The sequence below is a fragment of the Cryptomeria japonica genome, chromosome 3 (assembly GCF_030272615.1).
Source record: "Cryptomeria japonica chromosome 3, Sugi_1.0, whole genome shotgun sequence".
NCBI classification, from domain to species: domain Eukaryota; kingdom Viridiplantae; phylum Streptophyta; class Pinopsida; order Cupressales; family Cupressaceae; genus Cryptomeria; species Cryptomeria japonica.
The window spans coordinates 176099504-176126941 of record NC_081407.1 but is presented as its reverse complement, the minus strand read 5'-3'; the positions used below and the strand labels follow the sequence as shown (position 1 = coordinate 176126941).

Genomic DNA, 27438 nt, shown 5'->3' with positions numbered 1-27438 from the left:
GTAAACATGGCTTTTATTAAGACGCACACTATAATGAAGAGGCACGATGGCAAAGGATGTGAAGGTCAGAACACAACTTCCCACATCATGTTCCTTCATGAGATATTTAAGAGATTGTAAGTTCTATTGAAGAAAAACATCCATGGATTAGATTAGACCAGGACTATTATTAAGTCCAAGTCCTTTGGGTATAAAGATAATCATGCAGTACAAAGAGCATTTCCATCATTGATTACCATTGCATTAATGAGCAGAGGATTGCAATAAGTATAAGGTTACTAACCAAATTCATTTAGAATATAAGTTTTAATACAAGAAGTCTCTCGCCATGGAAATTACAAAAAAGTTAATCTCAAATCCTAGAGGGTCACATAAAGGAATGGTACACTATCAAGATAAGTTCTATCTCCCAGTTTAATTTTAGATTCTTAAGTAAAATATTATTGTCTTTGCAATTGATAAAATCACATTTATAAACATAATCCAATTCTCATATTAAGTTGGAATTATTGTCTCAGGACTAAATTACAGTAAATCTGAAATGAGGACATTACAGAAGTTTGAAGTTTTTTGAACTTCCTTGATTTGTTTTCTTGAGAAAATGATGTAATAAAGGAGGATTGTCGGAATATGATAAATATAATAATACATCATCGTAATATGTCAATTATGATAGTCAACTATTATTATTAATATAATGTTGGTTTGGGTAGTTGATCAGTTTCCATCTTGGAATTGATTTAACACTTGTATATTATTCTCAATAATGAATTGGCTCATTACCTTTCTCCATTATACCAAAGGAAATAAAAAAAGGTATCTTGTGGCCTAGAATTAGTATCGTCTTACACAGAAGCTTGGTAGTAAAGGTCTCAAGAATTTTAAGCTTCAAGGCATATTTTGGGCAGTTAAGTAGATTCTTAGAGCTTTTTTTAGAGTAACTAGCAAGAAGACTGATTGGAAACGGCTTCATCCCCTTCTTTTTTCTTTGGATATTTTCCAATTATACCTGTTGATTCTCCTATATTTTAAAGTTTTTGGAGGGCTTGGGAATCAATTAAGCATTTTCTGGTTGGGCACAAAGTCTTCTCGAAGGGGAGAGCTTTTCTCGGGGGGAACCTTCAAAAGTGTTATAATCAGCAAAGTGTAACTAACAAAACGAGTGACTGGAAACAGCTTCATCTCCTTCCTTTGTTCTTCGGATCTTTTCCAATCATGCCTGTTGGTGCTCCTATATTTTAGAGCTTTTGGAGGGTTTCGGAGTCAATCAAGCATCTTCTAGTTGGGCACAAAGTCTTATCAAAGGGGAGCATGATCTCTTTCGTACAATCTTTGTAGGAAAAATTCTCCATCATCTTTTATTAGAGGGTGTTCAGCTTGGTGGTGTTTTGCTAAAGTTATTAACTACTTTGCAAATGGGTTCCGTCAAGGTCGTCTCTTTTCTTGAGGGGAGCTGAAGTATTGATTCAATATTCTTGAATCCTATAGGATAACTTCTTCCTTTCTAGCTAGATTGACCTTTCATTTAACTTAGAGATTTGCTACAAGTGAAGTGAACTGAGGACCCTCCCTTGCTTGAGGCATTTAATAAAAATCTCTATGACATGTTTGCTTTCTCCTATGAGATTTTAATGACATGTTATATGTGGGTTCTTGATTTTCCTCCCAGGTAGTCACAACGTAAATCAGAGTATATTTAGTCTTCAACAGAAGGCGTCCTGCTTTGGCTGGTTGCTTCTGTATAAAAAGCTTGTTGCAGGTACTACTCTCTCCTGATTTAGGTTTTGGGTGGGTCCTTGCTCTTGTGCAATGTTGATGAGAATTGCCTGCATGTTTTTTAAATTGTAGATAACGCTATTTAGAGTACTATTTTGGAGCAGTGCGAGTTATATATTGGCAAAGTATTTCTTGGTTTAATATTTGTTTTGTTTTATTAGTTTTGATAAGAGGTTGAACAAGTTTTATAAAAAAAGCTATAGCTTCTTCTGTCTATTGAGATTTTGTGGCTTTTATGTAGGACAAGAAACAAAGAGACTTTTCAAGCAAAAGGTCACTTACAAACTTTTATCATGAGGCCACTCTTTCTTCTATTGTTTTGCAGATCATGTCAGTGCTGAAAGTGTTGTTTGTAACTAGGGTAATATATGGGTTCGGATTGCCTTAAGGCAACATCCGAACCCATTCAGGATTGGGCCCTATCCTAAAGGGTAACGTGCCCCAAGATAAGCCCAGCCCTATACTTCATGCCATCCTAAAACCCCACGCCACATAACAATATTGGCACCAAAAGAAAGGAGGCCGACTTGCAATGATAAAGGTGAAGAAGCATATAAATAAAGATACTTTGCAAAAGACAAATCATTCATTTCATTCCCAGTGAATTAGCTCTGCCTGAAAAGTGCGAACTTACTCTTGGAGGGTGCGAAATTGTCCAGACTTATGCGAACTTGTTCTAGAGAACAAAGGAAATCTTTGGTGCAGACTTAAAAGGCTTAGAAGTGCAGATCTGTCATTCAAGAAGGATTCCGATTTGTCAAGGAAGCTAAGTATTGTATTTATATTATTAAAGGAGAATACATAATCTGACCTGTGGGTCTTTAATGTTGGGTTTTTCCTCCTTGGAGGTTTTCCCAGGATATTTGTGTTTGTCTCTTGTATACTTCCTCCATCTCTGAGTTTACTGAATTATGAGTTACTAAAATGTTATAAATTTGATTACAATCTAGGGCATAATTAAAGGATATAAATCTGATTACTAATCTAGGGCACAAAATTACATGGTATCAGAGCTAAGGTGTCTCTAACTTCTGATTTTAGTGAATCATTTGTTGCATATAGTTGTTGTTTGTTTTCAGATTAAAATGTCAGGTTTGAGGGCTGAAGATAGACTTGATGGAGCCCTTGATTTTGCTGCTTGAAAAGTCTGTATTCTATTGATCCTTGAAGAAAATGATCTACTGAAATTCGTAGAAGAAGAAAGGATGTCTCCTCCAGAAGATGCTGAAGAGCTGAAACAGTTCAAGAAAGACTCCCTCAAGGCTAGGAAGATCATAATTGAGTCCGTCAAGAATCATCTTGTCACTGTCATATCAAAGTTTGTGTCTACCAAGGAAATGATCAAACACTTGGAAGGGATGTATGAAGTCAACAACCTCAGCAGGGCTCTTGCTCTAAGACAGCAGCTTCTTCACATGAAAATGAAAGAAGAAGACTCAATCATAGCCTACTTCATGAAGATCAATGAACTAAAGGACAAGCTAAGTACTCTTGATTGTCAAATCTCGGATAAAGATCTTGTTATGATTGCATTAAATGGTCTACCTGATGAATGGGAACCATTCATTTGTAGCATTGGTGGAAGAGCCGATAGTCCCAACTTTGAGCGTCTTCAATCTGATTGCATCAAAGAGGAATCTCGAATTGAGGTAAGAGGAAAACTCAAGAACTCTCACAAAGCTAATCATGTTCTCTTAGTTAAATTTAGGAAAGGTGGACAGTGGAAGAAAGAAAAGAGAAGCAAAGATTTTAGATCCTCCTCCTATGATCCAAGAAAGAAGTCAAGAGATTCCTCTCACATTCGTTGCTTCAGATGTGATAAGTATGGTCACTATGCCAGAGACTGTCAGAATGATCCAAAGGAAAGGGAATTCAATTTAAATGAAGTTGCCAAACAAAGTGAAGATTACCTTCTTATCTCTGCGCTATCCAGCAATGTTCCTACGGACAACGATACATGGATACTTGACAGTGATGCCTCCAAACACATCTCAGGTTTTCGTGAGCATCTCTCAGATCTGATTGAAAAGGACACCAACCTTCATGTGGTAATCGGTGATGATGCTCGATACTCGGTAAAAGGTTTTGGTACTACCTCTCTAAAATTAGACTCTGGTATTTCCTTACAACTCTGTGATATTCTCTTTGTACCTGGTATTAAAAGAAATCTTATTCCATTTCTGCCTTAGAAGATAAGGGTTTGCAAATAGCATTTTCTGAAGATAAAGTACTTGCTTGGTCTAAGAAATCTAATTTCAAAACTACTCGTATTATTGGAAATAGATGTGATAGTTTACATAAACTTGCAGCTAACCCAATTCAAGCTCTCATTCATGAGACCCCTGAATCATGCGAGCTATGACATAGAAGACTTGAACATCTACACTTTCAAGCTCTTCCCACTCTCAGTAAAATGGTTAAAGGTATGCCTAAACTCAGTTCATCTCATGATGATGCTTGTAAAGGTTGTGCAATGGGTAAGAATGTAAAGAATCCTTTTCATAAAAGCGATAGTAGGGCTAAAGAAAAGTTAGAACTTATTCATTCAAATTTATGTGGTCCTATGTCTGTAGCATCTCCTAGCGGATTCCTATATTATGTTATCTTCATAGATGATTTCTCTAGGAAAACATGGATCTACTTTCTTAAATCTAAAGAGTCTGAAGAAGTCCTAAACAGATTTAAGGAATTCAAAGCCTTAGTTGAAAATATTACAGGAAATCGAATTAAAAATTTGAGGTCTGACAATGGAGATGAATACACCTCAGGTAGTTTCTATGACTTTTGTGTTAAAGCAGGAATTAAGAGGGAGTTTTGTGTTCCCTACAATCCTTAGCAAAATGGAGTTCCTGAAAGAAAGAACAGGACCATTGTTGAAGTTGCAAGAGCTATGATCCATGATCAAGACCTGCAACATTTTCTATGTGCAGAAGCATCCAAAACAGCAGTCTATATTCAGAATAGATGTCCTCATCGCGCCCTAAAGGATGTGACTCCTGAAGAAGCCTCTACAGGAATCAAACCTGACATCAGCCACCTAAGGATATTCGGGAGCCCGGTGTATGTTCATGTGCCTAAAGAAAAACGAACCAAGTTGGATCCATCTGGAAAGAAAGGCATCTTAGTGGGATACAGCGAATCTTCCAAAGCCTTCAGGATCTACATTTCAGGTCAAAGGTATGTTGAGGTAAGTAGAGATGTAACTTTTGAAGAAGTTATTGCTTTCAAAAGATCTAAAGGTTCATCATCCAACAATAATGATATGGTGATTGAAAATCAAGATTCAATGGTTGATGCTAACCCTGAGATACAGGAGGTGTCTACTGACCTTCCAGATCAGGAAGTTCAGAATGACCCAACAGAACCTATGCACTCTACTGATATACCTCAGGATATTGTGGTCTACAAGAAGAGACCACTTTGGGTTAGAAACACGATTCAAGATGCTAAAGGATTTGCTGCCCCCAGAGGAACCTTTAAAGATAGCAAGAGATTCCAAAATCACGCCAACTACATTTCTGTGATGTGTAATATCATTGAGTCTGAACCTCACAATGTCGAAGAAGCTATGTCCCATCATGCTTGGAAATTAGCCATGGATGAAGAGTATGGGTCTATCATCAAGAATGATGTCTGGGACATTGTACCCAGACCCAAAGGTAAGTTTGTTGTTTCCTCTAAATGGTTGTTTAAAATTAAACATAATGCTGATGGTAGTATTGAAATATATAAAGCTAGGTTTGTAGCTCGTGGTTTTTCTCAAAAGGAAGGAATAGATTATGAAGAAACGTTTGCCCCTATTGCTAGATATACTTCTATTAGATCTATAATAGCTATTGCTGCAGCCAAAGGTTGGGAGCTGCATCAAATGGACGTTAAGACAACCTTCCTCAATGGTGTCATTAAGGAGGTGTCATTGAGGAGGAAGTCTATGTTGAGCAACCAGAAGGTTATGTAATCCATAAAAGAGATTCTCATGTTTGCAGGTTAAAGAAAGGTTTATATGGGCTCAAACAGGCTCCTCAGGCTTGGTATGAAAAAATTGATAAGTACTTACTAAGCTTAGGGTTTCGTAAGAATGACGTTGATGCTAACATTTACCTAAAGGTTTATAATGATGATATGCTTATTTTGGTTTTGTATGTGGATGATTTATTTCTCACTGGTGAAAATAAATTAATTATAAGATGTAAGAAGGAATTAGCCTCAGAATTTGAAATGAAGGATTTAGGTCTAATGCATTACTTCCTAGGGTTAGAAGTATGGCAAAAATCCAATGAAATTTTTCTAAGTCAAGGAAAATATGCTATTGATATTTTGAAAAGATTTAGAATGATGGATTGTAAACCTATGCATACTCCTATGGAATCTAACTTAAAGAAGTTAAGTGTTTCTGCAGCTAACTCTAATTTTGCAGATCCATCTAAGTACAGGCAGTTGATTGGTTCCTTGATGTACCTAGTCAATACCAGGCCAGATATCTGTTATGCTGTGAATGCCCTCAGTCGGTTCATGAGCTTACCTAAACTTGTTCACCTGGTTGCTGCCAAGCACATTCTAAGATACCTGCGTGGCACAATTGGTTATGGGCTGAAGTATTCACTTAATACCTCAATCCTCTTGGAAGGCTACTCAAATTCAGATTGGGCAGGAAGTGTCAAGGACAGAAAAAGTACTTCAGGTATCTGCTTCAACTTGGGCTCTGCAGTGATCTCTTGGGCATGTAGAAAGCAATCTTCGGTAGCATTAAGCACTACAGAAGCTGAGTACATTGCCACATTTGTTGCATCCAGAGAAGCAGTGTGGCTTCGCAAGCTCCTTGTTGGATTATTTGGTCAAGCTAGTGGTCCTACCACCATTCAGTGTGATAATCAAAGTTGTATAAAGATGTCAGTAAATCCCATGTTCCATGACCGATCCAAACATGTAGAAACACACTATCATTTCATTCGGGACATGGTGCAAAGAGGCGCCATTCATCTAAAGTACATTAGCACGGATGAACAGATTGCGGACATCCTTACCAAACCTTTATCCAGAGTGAAGTTTGAATACTTCAGAGACAGACTTGGTGTTGTGGAAAACGGAACCCTGATTGAGAGGAAGCTCCAATCTCAGTGACTCTATCTGCAGTACTTTGAATCATTCTTTGCTTGTGTGCAAAAATGAATTGTGTCCAATCTATGCTTGTGTGCTAGATGGATAATTGTAACTATGTAAAGACCCACTTGTGTATTACACTTTCTATGCTTGTGTGCTAGAACCATCCTATGCTTGTGTGCTAGGTGGAAGATGTAATTCTATGCTTGTGTGCTAGATCCATTCTATGCTTGTGTGCTAGATCCATTCTATGCTTGTGTGCTAGATGGAACTCTAAAGGTTCAGATTATGTATTCTCTTCTTCCCTAGTTAAGAGGGAGTGTTGTTTGTAACTAGGGTAATATATGGGTTCGGATTGCCTTAAGGCAACATCTGAACCCATTCAGGACTGGACCCTATCCTAAAGGGTAACATGCCCCAAGATAAGCCCAGCCCTATACTTCACACCATCCTAAAACCCCACGCCACATAACAATATTGGCGCCAAAAGAAAGGAGGCTGGCTTGCAACAATAAAGGTGAAGAAGCATATAAATAAAGATACTTTGCAAAAGACAAATCATTCATTTCATTCCCAGCGAATTAGCTCTGCCTGAAAAGTGCGAACTTACTCTTGGAGGGTGCGAAATTGTCCAGACTTATGCGAACTTGTTCTAGAGAACAAAGGCAATCTTTGGTGCAGACTTAAAAGGCTTAGAAGTGCAGATCTGTCATTCAAGAAGGATTCAGATTTGTCAAGGAAGCTAAGTATTGTATTTATATTATTAAGGGAGAATACATAATCTGACCTGTGGGTCTTTAATGCTGGGCTTTTCCTCCTTGGAGGTTTTCCCAGGGTATTTGTGTTTGTCTCTTGTTTACTTCCTCCATCTCTGAGTTTACTGAATTATGAGTTACTAAAATGTTATGAATCTGATTACAATCTAGGCCATAATTCAAGGATATAAATCTGATTACTAATCTAGGGCACAAAATTACAGAAAGTTCCAAAGTAGTTCCATAATTTTCTCATGTGAATTACTTAGTAAGTAGGGGTATCTTGCCTACTTCTGATCTTTCTACTGTTAACCCTAAGTTGAGGACTGATCTCTTATCTTGTGATGTTCTAGGTTCTGATGTTGATGCTGCCTGGGTTTAGTTTTCAGCTGCTGAGGCTGCTCTAAAGAAGAAAAATGACAGAATTATTAAGGCTTTCGTTGATCATAAAGCTGAAACCACCAAGGGCAACGGTGATATCTTGACTAATGTTTATTGGCTGTACAAAGTGTTAGAAATTCATGCAAAAGAGATTCTTAAATCTGTTAGAATTCTCTGGTTGTTTGATATGTTGAATTCTCTTAGTGAATTTTGTATTCTGTAGCTTGATGGTGACTGCCAGGTTGCAGTCTTGATTCGTAATCCTGCTGATGTCCATTGCTTATTTAGGTTTTTGTACTAATGCTAATTTGGAAATGCCCTGTGGGCTCATATTATTTGTAAATTTTATGAACTTTCAGCAATATAAAAAAGAAGGTGAACTTTTAAAACTTATATATAAATTCAAGGGACACAAATTTACAATAGATCACTATTCCTCACAAACACCCTTTGTAACCAATGATGCTTAAGTAAGCACATAACATATCTAGGCCAGACTATCAAATGAAGTGTAAAAATTGAATAGAAGAAGATAAATGTCTTATAGAAGGTTTGAAATGGTTCAATATGTTTGAGTGTTTGTTTATACAAATTCTCAACAAGAACAGTGGGACACAACCCTGTAGTGGAGGTGAAATTCCAAGTTGCAGTTAATTCTAAAGTTAATTGTACATGAAAGATTAGCTTACCATATGCAGATGAACCTACATTGTTTTGTTAAGGCCAAAAGAAAAGTTCTCAATCCAAAAAATGACACTGGAGTTCATACAGCTTCCTATTGACAAGGCAATAAGACACTAATGGGTGTATCACATTATTTATCAGTCCTCAATATTATAGCAAACAACCACAAAGCAAAAATTGTTATCAACTGTGTACAGCAAGAAATTTTAGACTTTGAAAAAACTTATAAACCAATGAAAAAGATGGCAGCAATCATTGTATTGTTTAGTTAGCATCAAACTTCGGTTAGGAGAAGCATGGGGTGGATGTGAAGGTTGCCTTTCAGAATGACATTCTTAAGGTAGAAGCATAAATGAAGAAGCCTTAAATATTTGTTTAAAAAAGCCATGAAAATCATGTTTATAAGCTTAAAAAAAGCCTTATCTAATATTTCAAACTGACTGATCCACAAAATGAGATAACAATTTGTGCATAAAATCTGTTAGTTTTGCAGTTTCAGGTCCCGTGCGTGCATCAAAATGCACTGGGAGTGGAAGCGGTAATGGGAGCACCCTGACCGCCCCGAGTTCCCTATGGGTATATATTTTGCTTACCCATAGGGAACCCAGGGCATCAAGGGCACTCCCTAGGCAAATGTGTACCCACAAGGAACCCAAGGCGGTTGGGGCGCTCCTCCACACGCCAATGCATTGCAGGAGTGAATTTTTAGGAAAAAAAAGAAACATTTTAAATGCAAAAACACAACGGAAAACCCTAAAAAACATCCCTTACCTAAAATTTGTTCTTCTCATTGTGAATAGTGAATACAACATTTCTCTCAAATACACCCTTGCTAAGCCATTTTTGCATTTATAATTTCCATTCGCCTTGTGAGGTATCCATGATTCTTGTTTCGAATCTGTTGTATTTCAGCATGTTCTGACTGGGACGAAACTCATAGCCATCCAGCATTAGGTGGGACAAAAACCCTACCTAAGTTTCATCATTTTTTCCTTCATTTTACGCTACCACTACCTACAACTGACATCTGATCCAACGCACGTTCTGGAGCAGCAGGTCACAACTTTCCATTTGTGCCACCATCCATACATAGGAGACTTGTACCACTCTGAAAATAGGTCTGGCCTGAGACATTCTTTGAGGATAAATACGCCCAACCAGCATTGCCAGCAAGTGGACATACCTCAGACAAACAAAAGGACATTCACAGCAAGAAGGGATACCAGTCTATAGAGAGGTTGACTTGTGCTACTTCCAAGGCACACTAAAATTGTTCACTTATCATAAGTTATCAGGCTGAATAGACCCAGCAAACATACATCCTTGGCCTGCACCTAGTCTTGACGATGTCTGTTTCCAGTTGGGTGATAAGGTTATTGTGTTCCTATCTACTAAAATTGTTAATGGACATTTATTATCTATAAACTGCTGCGCATTGTAACCAGATTATTGTCTGAATATATAGCAGGAGTGTTCTGATTTTCCTGAATTAATAATTTTGTTATACCTCTCTGCATTTCTGTGCATTATACTAGCTCAGTGTCTGTTATATGCAACTATAATCTGTTCTTTGGTGTGTATACCATATTGAAACATTACTCCAATTTGTGATGGGACATTTCAGCTGGTTTTTTCGAAAGAGATCAATCACAAAGTGCCAAAAGGCTAAGATAACTTGCAAAAAGCAGATCTAGTCATCTAAGATAAGCATTTTAACTAATTCTTTTAGTTTTTTAATTAATTTTTTCGAGTTTTAAAAAAAATCATAATATCTTTTTGTAAAAAAAATAGAAACAGGTTTCAAGATTTTTTATAATGTTTTTTTGTGTTTGTTTTGAACTTTTTTATGTGTTTGTTTTGAACTTTCATTAGTTTATACATATTGTAGGGTTGCTTTTATTTTATTTATTTTTTAATTTAAAATTTTATAATTTCTTATAATAGCAAATTCAAATTGCAATCTATTTGGAATGGCCATGTTCAAGATTGATGGGTATTAAAACAAACAAACAATTTAAATATGATCAAGCATCTCCTTCATGGAAATATGTTACGATGATTGATCAACTTCCAAGAGGTGGGATTTTCATTTGGAATAGTAATGAGTGTGACGTTATATTTAAGAGCTCATATAGCCAAGTGAAAGCTCACTTTAAGTTACATACTATAAGTGGGCATGGGATTAGAATATGTGAAGGACGAAGGAGTAACCAAAAGAAAAAATTATGGCAATCGTTAAAGAACAAGAAGAAGTTGATGCTTTTAGTGAAAGAGAAAAATTAAAATCTCATCCATTAGCAAGGTAAACATCAAGGAAAACACCTACAGATTCAATAATGGGTTCCCAACATCCCTTCTTGGATATGTCCTCTATCCAAGAAGAAGATCCCTCTCCTTCCCACAAAAGAGGCCCATTGATTAAAGCATTTCAAAATGTAACAAGAGACATTGTACAAGAAAAAGTTGCATGTTGTATTTATGCCAATGGTCTTCCTTTCAAATTGGAGAGATCACCATATTGGTGGGAAATGATGGCAACAAGCAACAGTGCACCTTCTGGTTTCACAGGTCCTATGTATGAAAAGATGTGCACCACCTTATTGGAAAAAGAAAAAAAAGTTATAGAGAATCACTCAAACCGATTAGGGATTCTTGGATTGAAATAGGATTGCTTATTATTTCTAATGGTGGAAAGATTGCAAAAACCGACCTTTAATAAATATTATTACTGTTGAAAATATTAGCTAGTTCGTATACCTGATTATCAAATTTTAATGTTGTCAATGACAATTAAAATTCATATGTATTATCTCAATTAAATGTGTCATTGGGCTGGGCCCAAATGTAACGTGGAAGGCAATTAAATATGTTATTGGGCTGGACCCAAATGTAACGTGGAAGGCAATTACATATGTTATTGGGCTGGACCCAAATGTAACGTAGAAGGCAATGACAATATAATATAATTCAATAAAGATACAAGCCGACTTGAGGACAATTAGCGCCAAAAGGTTGATATAAAACCAACACCAAAATGAAGTCATTCAACCATCAATTAATTGCAAATGCAATCTGCTTTCCTACACTAGCGAACTCTTCTTCACTTGTGCGAATTCAGTTAAGGATATTGTTAGGCGAAGTTGTCAAGATCTTCAGCGAACTTGAAGGCCCTCCTTGTGCGATTCTGCTCCAGCCTATCTCAGACATCTGCTGCTGATCTCCTCTTTTGGTCATCTGCTATTGATTAGGGCTGCATCCTTCATTACTTCGCCAACTTGTTGTTTGGATAGCGATCTGAGATAAGTTCGCTATATTGTAATTGCCCACACTTGAGATAATACATATTATATTTAAGGCTGGGTTTTTCACCTCCAAGAGGGAGGTTTTCCCAGGGTATTGGTGTCTTGTGTCTTGTGTTTACTGCTGTTACTATTTATTCACAGTCTGATTATAATCTAATTGCTTAAATTAACATCTGATTGCTTAAAATCTAAGTTACCGGGTTCGCCTCTGGGCCCCCCTGGTACGGGTCCGGGTTCGACCGGGTCCGTGGTACGGGTCCGGTTCGACCTGGGTTCGACCAGGGTTCGAAAAACCCAGAGTGGGTTCGACCCTGGTCGAACCCAGTCGAACCCGGGGTCGAACCCAGTTGAACCCGGGTAGACCCAGTCGAACCTGGGTGGTTGGGCGGCCTGTAAAGTCAAAAAACAATGCAAATTTAATTTTTTTTTCAATTCCGCCTTGTAAAAAGTGAAAGTTATAACCTTAATAAGCAGAAAATTAGACGTTTTAAAAAAACAGAAAACTGATGCACGCCATGGAGTTCCGTGTGGGTTTGAAGGTTGTGATTTGGTGTTGGCGGCGGGGGCGCTGCCCCTCGACCCCGCCCTGTACCGCGACAGGGAGCGCGCCCTGGGCGCTGCCCCGGGACCCTGCAAGGGGCGCTGCCCCTCGACCCCGCAAGGGGCTCTGCCCCTTGACCCCGCTGGGGGCGCTGCCCCCAGACCCCCGCAAGGGGCGCTGCCCCTTGACCCCGTTGGGGGCGCTGCCCCCAGACCCCCGCAAGGGGCGTTGCCCCTTGACCCCGTTGGGGGTGTTGCCGGCAAAATCCAGGTCCTCAGTTTGAAAAATTAAACTTGGATGTTCTTAGTTTGAATCCATTTAATGATCAAACTTTAAATTGTTGAAAGTTGAAACAATGATACTTGAATATTTTATCATTTTGATATTAGACTTGATGTATATGATGCTGTTATGGTATGATCATGATGCTACGATTACAAGTTTATGTTGGTTTTGTTGTTTATATGATGCTATGTGACATGCTAATCTTAATTCATGCTTATAGGTTGCATATATATATAATTTACATGTTTTTGTACTAACGAACCCAAACGAACCCAAACCCCGTTTCAAAATTTTGCCGTACCGGCGTACCGGGTTCTTCGAACCCGAACCGGTACCCGAACCCGAACCGGTAACTTAGCTTAAAATTAACAATTACAAGGTCCCCAAACCAAGCAATGTTTTTGAAGGCAATTGATGGTGAGGGTCAAATCAACAATGAAGAATCCATTTCTAAAATCCTCATTGACTCCATAGAAATAGTGGGTCCTAAAAATGTTGTCCAAGTCATTATGGACAATGTGGAAAATTGCAAGGTTGCAAGGAAAGGTATGCACACATTTTCTGGAAACCATGCAGTGTACACTCCCTTAACTTGGTAATGCAAGTAACTGACACTCAAATAGAGTGGGTGAAAGCCATATACACTGAGGGTAGTGAGATCCAAATGTTGGTGACAAACCACCATATGTCACAAGGCATTTAATTTATGCCATGTTTACTTATATTTTCATGTGTTATTAACTTATTTTGCACACAAAATTAGATTGATGAGACCCGATTTGCATCACACACAAACATTTTGAGATAACTTGTGAAGGTGCAAGAGGCATTGAGCACCATGGTTATTAGTTACCAATGGAGTATTTGGAAGCAATCAAATTCAAATGGGGCCTAGAAGGTCAAGTCATTGATCCTACATGACAATTGGTGGGTTTGTGTCGAATATGTCTAGAGTTTCACTAAGCCTATATCACGTGTATGATCAGGTTTGCTAATATAGACCGGTTGTGTTTTGGGAATCTATGGTAGCATTGACTCCACGATAGAGAAAATAAAGGTCATAATAGCACAAAATGAGAATGACCCCGAAGAAAAACTTTTCTGAAGTGTGGAAAAAATCATTCATCGCTGCTGGAACAAGATGAACACACAACTGCAACTCCTTGCATATGCATTATCCCCCAAATACTATAGCATAGAATACTTTCTTTTCAAGAGAGAACTACACCATATACAGATAGTGAAGTTGCTAATGGGTACAAGTTGGTATTGCAAAGACTCTGCTCAAATCCAAAAGTGGTGACTAATATTAGGAAAGAGTTTGGCAAGTTCATCTCAAGAGAAGATCATAGTATTTGTTCTCTTTGAGACCTATACAAGGAAGCTGCTTGTACATAGTGGTACCTCCATGGGCAAGATTGTTTTTTCCTCCAGCCTCTTGCAATCAAGATTCTATCACAAGTAAGCATTTTTTTATTTTTATTTTTCAAAATCTATAGACTTTGATACTTAACATTCTTTATTTCTTTTGCATTTTTTATTTTTAAGTTGTCTTAGTTTTCTCTCTAATTTCAACAATTTGCAAGTTCTTTGACTAAATGGAATTGGAGTACATACTCCTTTATCCACTCAATGAAGCGTAACTGATTGGCTACAAAAAAAAGAAGACAATTTATGTCCATTCCAACTTGTGTTTTCTATCACATAAGCAAGATGACTACAAGGAAGGCGCAAGAAAGCATTGGGATATAGTTCATAAGTGTACCAACTTGGATACATCTATTGTAGATCTTGGTAGAGTCAATATACATGATGATAATGAGACTCCTACACATGATGTATCTAGTGGGAGTGCCACTCCGTTTGCCATGGTTCAAATGATGTTGAGCCATATGATGGATGACCTTGATGAAGATTGAAGACAATTATGCAAAAATTTTATTGTATTTATTTCAAATTTATGTAATTGTAATGATTTTCATTTGAATCATCCTAGACATATATGATATATGACATAATATGAAAATTTTGAACTATCAATTGGCATTTATCTTTATCACTAATATTGATCAATGAAGAGGCATCATACTATCAAATGTATTTACAATTCTGAAATTTTTTTATTTTTTGCATATGTATATACCAAGAAAAATGTTGTATCAGCATACCAAAACCCTATACCCAATCCCATAACAAAATTTGGCAACTTAGCATAAAATGACTTGATCGTGACATGGAGTGGTAAGAATTCTATTGTGGATTGAAAAACTATCAAATAACATTGATTTGACTTCTTCCTCGTCTAAATTATAAAATTTCTATTGAGATTATGGCAAAAAGAAGACAACATATTTATATCACAACAAAATATGCTGAAACAAATGTCACGCTGAAAATCAAGGTAGATAACAAGACTGTTCAGGGAACCCTTTAAAGTCATTTGCTTAGAAAGTTAAAAGTCAAAAGCATCTTAACTTCTACTAGGCTTAATATTAGTTATGCCACTAACACCTCTACTTATCTGTAAGTTTCAAAAGACCATCAAAATACATGAGGAACAATAAACTATGGGCTTCGTTTCCTAAAATATGAAGGGATCAAGTTGAAAAATTTCCCAAATTCAAGTTGGGCCAAAGATATGGATGAAGTTCAAGAACAGAAAAATGCATTAACCTTGACGTTGTTGTTATCTTCTCACTCAATAAGAAACAATGACAATTGCTTGATCACAGTGTTCCACGGGGATGCGTCCCTCCTGAAAATGAAGGAGTTTCCAGGACAGGGACGTCCCCGAGACGCAGGGATGCCTGGGGAACGTCCCTCCACCGCCACCAAGTTTCCTCCGCCATCTTCAAGACATTTCCTCACCAAGGAGACGTTGCTCAAAGGTTTCTTGTGTTATAAATGCCAAAGGGAACATTGTGACATCCCCGAGACTCCCAGACGTCCCTCAACCTTGGAGGGGACTTGCAAACTGACTAGCAAATTTTTAAGATTGTTTGGTAACATTGAGTCTATCTTAGGCTGTTTGGCATTATTTGCAAGTGAACATGGTTGCATAGAGTGAGTTTTAGGAGACTTTAAGGGGTTGCTTGGACCTACAATGGTGATGTTTCAAACCTGTAACATATTTTCCAGTTGTATCAGACCTGCATTGTTGTTTACAGTAATTTGAATCAAAATGTGTGTTCCCTACCTATAGTGATCATTTCAGCTGTCTTTTTAAGGTATTTTCCTTTATTGTTTTCTATTGAGTTCTAGTTTCATGCAATTTGGGCAATCTAGAAAGTGTCTTTTCAATGTGCTCCCCTATACCAACATTTGTATCAGCTTGTAATCGTTATCAGTACTGAATAGCAGAGATAGCATTGTTTCAGTTTGCATGGTTCTTATGCTTGTTAAAAAATAAAAGATCATCTAGGGTGGTCATTACACACAGATTTTTTTCATGATGACAAAATTGAAATATATTTATGCTATTATTTCCATACCTTGAACTGAAATGATAGGGGGTAATTAGAGCTTTTACTGTCTTTAGGGTTAGATCCTTTTAAGATACTCCAACACAATCTTTCTATTTCTAACTTAATGTTCAAATTCAATGCAATCATTGCAATGTGTTTACTTATTCCTTATACAGTTATACATATTTTTATAACTAATTTTTCAAGTACTAAATCCAAGCCAGATTGGACCCAAACCTATAGGTTCAAAAGGCCAAACCGGTAACATAGCCTTGGAACTAAGATAAGAAGCTAACGCCCATAAAAAGATAATGCACCACACTATTTTGAAATAATTATTATATTAGCAATAAACCTCTTTTTCATTTATCTTTTGCTTGCTCCAAACATGGAGCATTTAAGAGATGTGTGGGACATATATAAGTGATAAATTCCTTCCAGATTGATCCAAGCATTGATTTTCGTGACCTAAGGCATTGGACAACTTGTTCTATATGGAATCTCAATTTGATGTGCTTCATGCTCTTATAATCTACTAGCCCCATGGATATTTTGTTCTGATGCTTCTCATAAAGCTCTTGAAGAGGTGATAATCTTCAAAAGACAACTATAAAGTGTTTTTTGATAAATACTCAATATAATATGAACGCAATTTGATGTTTCCTAAGACTTCTGATTTTAATTCTTGTAATGCTTTTCTTCAATCCCTTTAATACAGAAAGCTTCCCATAACCAATAAGAAATAATGGTGGTTCCCATGGTCTACAAGATTTATTGACTAGGGCAAGGATAAAAAAAATCAAATTAGCCATTCTACAACAAACGAAAAATAATAGTTGATAATATCATTACTAATTAAATTACCTCGTCTGTCATCTCAAACCCCAGAGCCCTGCAAGCCAAAAATTAATGTTACAAAATAAAACAAATTCCAATATTAAACTAACCAGACTGGTTATATTTCTACTCAACATATAGTGCAGAGGTTATACAATCATACCTCATGGCAATTTTCAACTCCTTTGCATCTATTGTACCTGTATAAAACAAAAGAGAATTTTAGTAAAAAATCAGAGGCAAACATGACTATATTGCTTAATCTAATTAGATTTCCATGAGATCTAAGGCCATACCTGACCCATCAGTGTCGAATAATTCAAATGCCTCCTTAATCTCTTGCCTTTTTTGCTCATTCAATCCATGCTTACGACCTTTCCGCTTCTCACGTCCTGACACTCCTCCCACAGATCGGAAACTTGACTGAGACAGACATATAAAAGAAACATATTACTATTTCTAATCTACTCCAAAGAAAGCAGCTTCCAGAGAAATGAATCGATTGTTGGAAACATTTTTAACAATGCATTAGAAATATCACTCATTTTCATTTTTTGGCAAGGATTTAAAATGCATTACTTCAAGTTAAATATATAAGTTTCTTCCTTATTCATTAATCTTTAAAATTGAATGCACTACTTAACAGAATTATACCTTGTGGGGTAATTATATACTTTAGACAGAGCTTAAAAAAATGCAGCTCGTACTGTTTTCATCCATTCCAGCTACAATAAACAAGCACCAATTATCAGAGCAAAAGATTGTAAGAAGCCTACCTCCCTATTCAGCTCTAGCTGTGTAATATCCTGTGGATAGTTTTGTATTCTTTTGGATTCAGATCTAAATTTGCTATATCTAGTTAATGTCTCAAGGTTGCGTTGGGAATGCATTAGCATTGTGATCACTGATTGGAAAAAATGTAATTGATGACATGTGAATTTGTGACCATGAAAAGTGACTTCAAATTATGCAAAAACTTAAGTCTAGTAATAGCATATAATGTTTTGCTCAAGACATGTATAATAGCATGTGTATCTGTTGATGTGTTTTTTATGCACATGCAAACACAGAATAAAATACCAAGGTATCTTATCCTCTCTTGAACAAAGTTATTCGAATGCTGAAGATTTGCCTAACGATCAATCGAAATAACTCCAAGGTTTTGGTATATAGGGTCTCTACGTGTGGATAAGCTTTGCGGTTTGATGTGATTATGTTGGGATTCACAAACGGGACTTACATCCAATTGTCTGAATGCTCGATTAGCTGGAACTTGAGTCCTAACTACTCACTGGGAGATAAAGAAATATCAAAAGCATAGGGTTTAGAGAATCTATTCTAGGACGTAGAATGTAAGAATATAGATGAACAACTAGGTGGAGTCCTACTGGACTAGGTCTCACCATCAAACTGAACAATTCGACACCAGCTCAGTGCAATCTTCTAAGGGAGTTCTGAAGATGTTCAAATCATCACCGTCAAACACTGATCACCATTCAAGTTAATGCATAAACAATGGACGCATAACAATTTGAAGTTAAGCTCATTCAATGCCAGTTGACCACACGGGGCACACTTACAATCAGTAAGAGGCTAGTGGTATGGACTAGGTGAGTTCCACACAAGTGCATTCAACAATTTTCTCCATTCAATCTAATTATCTACCATCACACTTGAAGATCCAACAAGAAACCATGCATATTGCAAGAAACAACACATTTCACCTTAACTTCAATGAAAAATGAAGTTTATTTACAATTTTGGGCAACAATCTCTTGCCTTCTCCTCCTACTCTATTCTAATTACTACTCTACTATTCTAGCTACTATCAACTGACTATACTCCTATCGACTATTGACTATTACCTACTGCTATTAGCTATTCGCTATTAACTATTAACCCTTACAAATGAAGAGCCTGAGCTTTATATAGAGAGCTCTTTACATTTCAATGGCTCTGATTGATTTACAATCAATGGCTAGGATTACAAGATGAAAACCCTAATTAGGTTTTGTTACAACAAACTCCCTTAGCCAATGAGAAAATTACATTCAGTTTATGTGGACCAATGAATGTTGAGGGTAAGTACATCAGAGTTTGTGCCTTCGTGTATAAGCATGGTTCACTGAATCTGGACATGCTGATGTGGACCTTTCTGATTGGAGGAATAGCGACTAGGATGCCACCTTGTCTTGCGTTTGTGCTTGGTCAAGGAATGTTGAGCAATATTTCTTGATACTCAATGTGATGATGATGAGAAGAGGACTTTGATTAACTCTTCTGAAATTATCTGCTTCTTCAACGTACCCTTGCACTGACCTTGGTTGATCCTCCTTCGTCCTTGATGTACTTGATGAATGATGTACCTTTCCTTGACTCTCTTGTGTTTGATGAAGCCTCCTCTTGAAGAGGTCTTCCTTTGACCTTGATGTTGAAATATTCTTCTTGAGGTCCTCGTTCCAATCTCCCTCCAACCTGGTCCTTTTGATCTGCAAAACAAAAAAAAGATAGTGTTAAGCACATATGATATATTCATCTTGGAAGCTTGCATCTTTAAATTAACATGATAAAACCCCTTCTTGATGAATTTGTTTTCAAACTGGAGGCATGGGACAAATCTCTTAGAAAATTCACTATTGTACCTTTACAAGGTACAAACCATTAAAAAATTTCGCTCTGGTCCTTTGGAGAGGTACATGAGCACAAATGGTAAGTAAGGCTTAAGTTTTGATAAGGTTTCCACTTAGCTTGCTTGTTTAAGTCATTTAAGCTTCAAATCATCTTAGGAAAAGACCTTGTGGGCAATTTGCTTGAAATTGGGGGCAAAGGAAATGCTTTTGAGAAATTTGCTCCTATCCCTTGGCAAGGTACAGGGGCGAATTTGGAGGATAGACCTTAGGTCTTGGTGAAAACGTCAATGCTCTCACTTCATTGTCTTGGTTTTAAACTTCAACTTCCTCTCACATGAAGACATCACTAAAAATCCCAAAGAAGGTCTAAGACTAACTTCACTTTGGACCCTCTGCAAGGTACAAGGCCCTCAAAGAAATTCGCTCATGTACCTTTGGAAGGGTTAGGAGCGAATTAGTTTTTCATGCTCAATTCATACTTAATTCCCCTTCACTTTAACTTAGACTTGATTTTTTAATTCCCCTCTCATCTTAATCAAGTCAATTCACCTTCATCCTAGCTTAAAACAAGATCTTCTTAGTGCATTAGGTGAGATAGGGGGTCCTTCCAAGAGGTTCGCTCCTGTACCTTTGAAAGGGTCAGGAGCGAAATTCTTCTTTTGATTCAATTCTTTCACCATTCCTCAATACTTCACCTTGAACTTAGCTTTTGAATCCTTCTTCCATCATGATCAAGTCGATTTGTTCCCTAATAAGATTCATTCAATTGTTTGAGTGATAAATTAGGACCTTTCAAGGATTTTGCTCCTGTACCTTTGGAAGGGTCAGGAGCGAATTTGAAGCATTAGGCTTGGACAACTATCAAACATTTTCACTTCACCTTCTCTCATGTTGATCCAACCTTGAGACATGCCAAGAAGTCACTTTTAAGGGTTTCATTGCTCAAAAGACGGATCAAAGACAAGTCTTAACAACTTCGCTTGTGTACCTTAGAGAAAATATGGGACCCTTGGGATAATTCGCTCTTGTACCTTTGGAAGGGTCAGGAGCGAATTTAGCTTGATAGCTCAAATTCTTAACTTTTTGCCATTCAATCTTGTTTCAATTCACTTTCAAGGCATGCAAACATCATTTCCTCTTCAATCACGCCATAGGAGCAAGGTTTTGATCCAAATTAGAAGCAATAGAGGGCTCTAGGAAAAATTCGCTCATGTACCTTTGGAAGGGTCAGGAGCGAATTTGACACTTGGGCTTAAATTCTTCATTACTTTATGATCAAAGTTTGTTTTAATCAGTGTTCCACAGGGACGCGTCCCCCCCCTTTTTGGGCACATCCCCCCATCAGAGACGTCTCGGGGACGGGGGGACGGGGACGCGACGTCCCTCGCCGTCCCGCCACCACCACCCAAACGCCGCCGAGACGTGGAGACGTCCCCGCGTCTCCCAGGGAGACGTGGAGACGTCTGGGCGTCTCCTGGGAGATGTCTGGGCGTCTCCGTGGGAGACGCTTGGGCGTCTCCCCGTCCCTCAAGAGACGTCCAGGCGTCTCTCAAGGGACGGGGAGACGCCCAGGCGTCTCCCGCGTTCCCATGCGAAAAAAGACACTTTTTTTATTTTTTTAAGTTTTTTTAAAACATGTGCCTTTTGGGGGGGTTAAGGGGTAACCCTAATTGGACGTGGGCCCCACCCTACCCCCCAAAACAACACAAAAGCATGTTTATTTTGGATTTCACTCTCATTTTGGAAAACTGATTTTTTTTCCAGCAACTTGAAGAGGAGGAAATACTTGAAGAAGATTGATTGAAGGGGTGAGAAAAGTGACTGCAAGCGTGATAGGAGCTAGAAGAAGCAAGAAGAAGAGGAAGAAGAAGATTCTTCTACATTTTGGAGAGATTTTTCAAGCACAAGGTAGGGTTTTTCAACTTCTTCTTGTTTTTTTTTTTGTTTTACTTTCTGATTTTCATTGTTCTATGTCATTTTTGGTTTTTTTTTCCCTATTCATCTCAAGACTCAAAATGAGATTTGATGTTGAATCTTGAGGGATCATTTTGCCCTCAAGATTCAACATCAAATCTCATTTTGAGATGAATAGGAAAAAAATTTAAAAATATATTGTTAAACAAGGCTGATTTTATTTTTATTTTTATTTTGTGAAATGTAGTGTCAATTTCACAATGAGCTCCCAAGGCACGAGTGAAGATGACATGGAAATCCATTCTCATAGTGAGAATGATTCAGAATATGAACCTGAAAATGAGGGGGGTGACCATGGGGCTGATCCTGGAGCCCAATCTAGTTCTATGGCAAGTGCACCAGCTAGTACAGGTTGCCCTTCAGAGTTGTTGGCACCATATGCTAGGGGTCATTTTGATCCTAAGTCTCCTCTAAAACAGTTTGCTTCACAAATATCAATACAAGGCACTGCATCACATTCAAGTGGGGGAACAAGGAAGTGGAAGTGCAATATTTGTGACAGAGTGGTTCGGTAGCATTAGCAGGGTGAATGCACACTTTCTGTTTTGGAGAGGAAAAGGCGTGAAACATTGTAAGTTTTTGGAGGAACCCAAAAATATACAGTACAGAATTGAGTTTAACAGGCTTTGGGGGGTTCCAGATGACACAAATATTTCAATGCCTACTACTTTGTCTGCTAGGGCATCACTTCACGACAACCAGAATGTGCCAGTGCCACATACTTCTCATGCTTCGCAGGCAGGAGGAATGATGTTTGGATCTCCATCTACTTCCACTTCTACTGCTGCCAGGGCTGGGAAACGTAGGTTGCATACACCACAGAGCAACCCCATTGCTGATATGTTTAATGTGCAGCTGAGAGATGAGATAGATGAATCCATTGGCAATTTCTTCTTTGCCAATGGCATTCCATTTCATGTTACACGGTCTCCTTATTATAGGAAGATGATGGATATGGTGGCCAAGGGAGGACCATCTTATGTGCCACCAGGGGAGACGAAAATGAGGACCTCAATCTTGGATAAAAGCTATTCCAAGATCAATATTTTGATGGAGAAGATGAAGGCATGTTGGGCGGCATCGAGGTGCAGCATAGTTATGGATGGGTGGACGAACATTAGCCATCGTCCACTCATCAACGTCATGGTCACATGTGCAGAGGGCCCATACTTCCTTAGAGCAGTTGATTGTACAAGGCATCATAAAGATGCTGATTTCCAGTTTCAGGTCCTTAGGGAGGCTATTGAGGAGGTTGGGCCACAAAATGTGGTCCAAGTAGTGACAGATGCAGCCTATGTGTGTAGAGCAGCAGGGAGACTGGTTGAGGCAGCCTATAGACACATTTGGTGGACCCCATGTTGTGTGCATGCCATGAACAATGCACTCAAGGACATGGGGAAGATTGACTGGATTAGAAGAGTGGTCACCGATGTGAGAGATGTGCAGATGTTTATCTGCAACCACCACACTTCACATGCACTCTTTAGGACCTTCACAAAGAAGGAGTTCTTGAAACCAGTTGAGACTAGAATGCATCCTATTTCATTCTCTTGGAGAGAATGATTGAGTTGCAAGAGGCATTGGAACTCATGGTTATGACTAATGAGTGGAATAGGTGGGCTGAGGCCAAGACAGAGCAGGGGAGAAGGGTGAAGGAGATAGTAAAGAGTGATGTGTTTTGGACTGATGCGAAATACATTGTCTCCATCATTTCTCCAGTATTCCAGGTGATCAGATATGGGGATGGGGATGCACCTAACCTTGGAGAGGTGTATGAGTGCATTGACTCTATGCTTGACCAGATGAGGGCTGCTGTGCGAGTGAAGGACCCCTCTCTAGCATTCTACAATGAGCAAATCCGGCCTATCATTCAAAGTAGATGGGACAAGTTGAACACTCCTTTGCATATGGCTGCCTTTGCCTTGAATCCTAAGTGGTACAAGGCTAGACCGGGTAGAATGACACCGATTGAGGATGATGAGGTGAAGGCGGGTTTCTTTAGGTGCATAGAGAAGATGTTTGATTCCAGAGATGCCGACACAATGCGCACTGAGTGGGGAAGATTTGCCACTCTTAGAGGTTATTCAGATGCGGCAAAGATGGATATAGACACTATGGCACAGGAGGACCCACTTTTGTGGTGGACTTGTCATGGCCCGAAATCTTTGACCACCACTCTAGCCATCCGTCTGCTATCCCAGGTTTCCAGTTCTTCAGCTGCTGAGAGGAACTGGTCTACATATAGCTTCATCCACTCTCTTAAGAGGAACAGACTTACCTCTAAGAGAGCAAAGAAGCTTGTGGCTGTACACAATGCTTTGCGTCTCATAGACCGCAAGACACTCGTGTACAAGGAGAGTCCAGTGGCACGATGGGATGTAGAGCCAGAGGAGCCTTCACAAATTGATGAGGATGATCCTACCACTTCAGATACAGGGCTAGTTGGTGTGAGCTTGAGGGACCTTGATCTTCAAGAGTCCAGCAGTTCCAGCAAGGAGGAGTTCGCAGATGATTAGAGGCCTCCATTAGCTACATTTTGAGTTTTGTCATTTTGTCTTTGACTCTAGTCTCTTTTGTAATGCTATTGCTACACGTATTTGTATTTGGCTACTCATTGTAATGATGAATTATGTAATCATCTTTATTATTATAGACTTTGCAATGGCATCAGATATTCGCATTTTCGTTTTCCTTTTTCGATATTCATATGATAGAAATGAGAAATCTCCAATTTGACAATTTCATTTGTCAAATTTTATTTAGCATTTAGCAATTAGTATTACTAATCTAAGTAATCTTGGTATTTCCTATAGTTTCATTTGAAATCTAATTCTTATACTGTTATACTGTTATACATCTTTTCAAAACTAGTTTTTCAAGTACTATATGTATATATATGAGCACCACCACCCCGCCACCCCCCCGCCACCGTCCCCCCGCCGTCCCCAAATTTAGGCCCTTGGTCCCCCCGTCCCGGAAACACGTCCCCCTCGTCCCCCCATCCCCAACGCCCGTGGAACACTGGTTTTAATACATCTTCAAAGGCATGTCTAAGTCAATCTTTCTCTAATCAAGGCTTTGAAGCATGAGTTTGATTCAAATTGGAAGCAAGAGGGAGGCTTTTAGAAGAATTCACTCCTGTCCCTCAGAGAGGTACAGGAGCGAATTTGACATTATCACTCAAATTCCTTCACATTTAGTTCAATCATATCATGATCATATCAAGTTTAAATGCTTTGAGAACCTAGAGCAAGGATTCATTTCAAATTTGCTTGCAAATCAAAGACCCTACTAAGTTCGCTCCTGTCCCTTGGCAAGGTACAGGAGCTTAGAGAAATTTGCTCCTGTCCCTTTGAGAGGTACAAGAGCGAAATGCACAAATTGACTCAAGTTTTCATCACTTTCTAATACTTCACTAATTCAAACCTCATGATTATGCTCCCTTAAGGCGTAATGAAGTCAATTCAACCATAGGAAAGGCCTTGGAGAGAGAAATTCGTCCAATTTAGGAGCTACACATGTGCCTTGGAAGGATTCAATCCTATCCCTCTAGAAGGTACATGAGCGAATTTGACATGTTAGTCTCTCCGTCAGGATTCATATATGGAATATAACATTCAAGTATACGTGACATTTCCTTATATCTTTCTTCTTTCTTATACTTTAAGTTATATTCCATATATATTATCAAGATGTTTGAGAGTGGTTTCGGACCTCCAGGAGTTATCATGCAAAATCTAGTTTTTGGAGGATCCTTCAAATTTCCAAACTTCGTCAAATTTCAGAACATTTCAAGATCAAGATGGCATTCCAAACTTCTAAGGTGAGTTCGCTTTGACCTTGATGTAAGGGGTGGGACTTAGGAGGACACTATGAATTTAACCAAGGTTTGATGTAGCAACTTGAAGCGTGACCGGATAGTACACAAAACCCTAGGAATGATCTAAATAACCCTTAATCACTCAACTGACCTGACCTCCTTCACTCCACCTTGAGGAGATCCACCCGGCTTGATGACCTTTGAGAAACTCAATCCCTTCAATGCAAAGACTAATAGCAAAGACCCTAAAACGACCAACAACAAAACTAAAAGAGCTAACCCTAGAAAGCAAAAAGTGGAGGTCCCCATTTGCAATGGGGCAATGTGTGAATACCTCACAACAGTATCCCACAGCACCAGCCACATTTTATCCATGTAATCTGCTGGTGTAAGTTGTATTCCATGAGGGATCCGCCATTTAACTACCTGAGTAGGTACAAAAGTATCACTTTCACACAAATGTATGGAAATGGGTACATATATGATACAGTATTAGATATATAATAATTTTATGTAAATGATGAAAAAATACAATATATAAGAATTTCTAAATCATAAAAATCTAAAAAGAATTATAAAGCAACGATTATTGAAAATTAAAACATTGATTAAAAATTAAAAATAAAATATCAAAAAAAATCAAAATGGAAATATAGAAAAAAATATTTAAAACATTATAAGAAAAGATAATAACAACACAATATAAACAAACACAAACAAAAATAAAAATACTAGCACGTACTTATCTTACATATAGATCTAATTACATGCTGAGAGAGTGAGAAGTATCCAAAAGAGTTGAGGTGCCAATTCCGGGATTTTTACACTTATTTTGTGCCAAGGTGAGCAACCAGAGTCTTCTGGATAACTCTCAACAAATATATCTATTTATGAGATGGATCTGTGCTAGTCTATGTTCCTCCCAAAAATAGCTAGCTGGTGATGATTAAACACAGTGGGTCATAATGACAAAGTAAAAAAGAAACTAAAGTGAGAAATGTCTATAGCGTAGTTCACAGCTTCTGCAAATTTTAAAGATGGGGGGATGCAAATACATGTTCTGGAGGTGGCAAAAGAATTACCAGACATATATGTATATACCCTACTTACACCTACGATATCACCTAGGCTGACTTTGATAACCACATATAAGCCCTAGGCTAACCTACATAACTAAATAACAGTATACTAATGATAATATGAATTTATTTATTGTTATAGTCACATGACAACTACTCATTACCCTATATATGCCCTAAGATTAAGGGCATAACATACACCCCTCTTTAGAGAAGCGTTGTCCTCAATGTTAATCAAGTGTGGATGCTTCTAAATGAACACTTCTTCCTCCCATGTGGCATCTTCAAGTGGTAAATTCTATGCAATAGTCAATGAGTGTTTTAGTCCTCATCTTCTTTGTGTGTGATTGAAGAATGAACTCCAGTTCCAATATGATTCCTCCTTCTTCATCGAGCTCTAGTAATATTGTCTATGCAAGGATACTACACCCAATTACCTTCTCTAAATAGGAAACATGTAAAACTGGGTGTATCTTTGTTGGCGGCGGCAACTCAAGCTTGTAGGTGACACTACCTATTGTTTGCATGATTAGGTATGGGTAATAATATTTTGGGACAACTTGTCCTTTGTCTATTGCTTCAGTGACATTTGCTTATAAGGCTGCAATCTCAAGAAAACCATGTCCCCAACTTCAAAACTTATTTCACTACAATGTCAATTGCAAAATTTTCCTTGAGTCCTGAAAGAATTGGTTGTTGATGAAGCATGTGGTCCTCCACAGCCTGAACTCTTGGTGACACCCCCTATGATGATGTGATGGATGGAGGATGATATCCTTATAGTGCCATAAATTGAAACATTTTCGAACT

The 27438-nt window shown here is 38.1% G+C and overlaps 1 protein-coding gene across 1 annotated transcript in view; it reads right to left on the bottom strand.

Annotated features, from left to right (window-relative positions):
* The window catches only part of LOC131029237 (caltractin), a 50455-nt gene that overhangs the window by 9464 nt on the left and 13553 nt on the right, over positions 1-27438 (bottom strand). Inside the window, exons 2-4 of the mRNA XM_057959658.2 lie at positions 17422-17548; positions 17289-17325; positions 17153-17180 (exon numbers count right to left, since the gene is read on the bottom strand). Coding sequence (XP_057815641.1) covers positions 17153-17180; positions 17289-17325; positions 17422-17548 — 192 coding nt within the window. The remainder of the gene's footprint in view (positions 1-17152; positions 17181-17288; positions 17326-17421; positions 17549-27438) is intronic.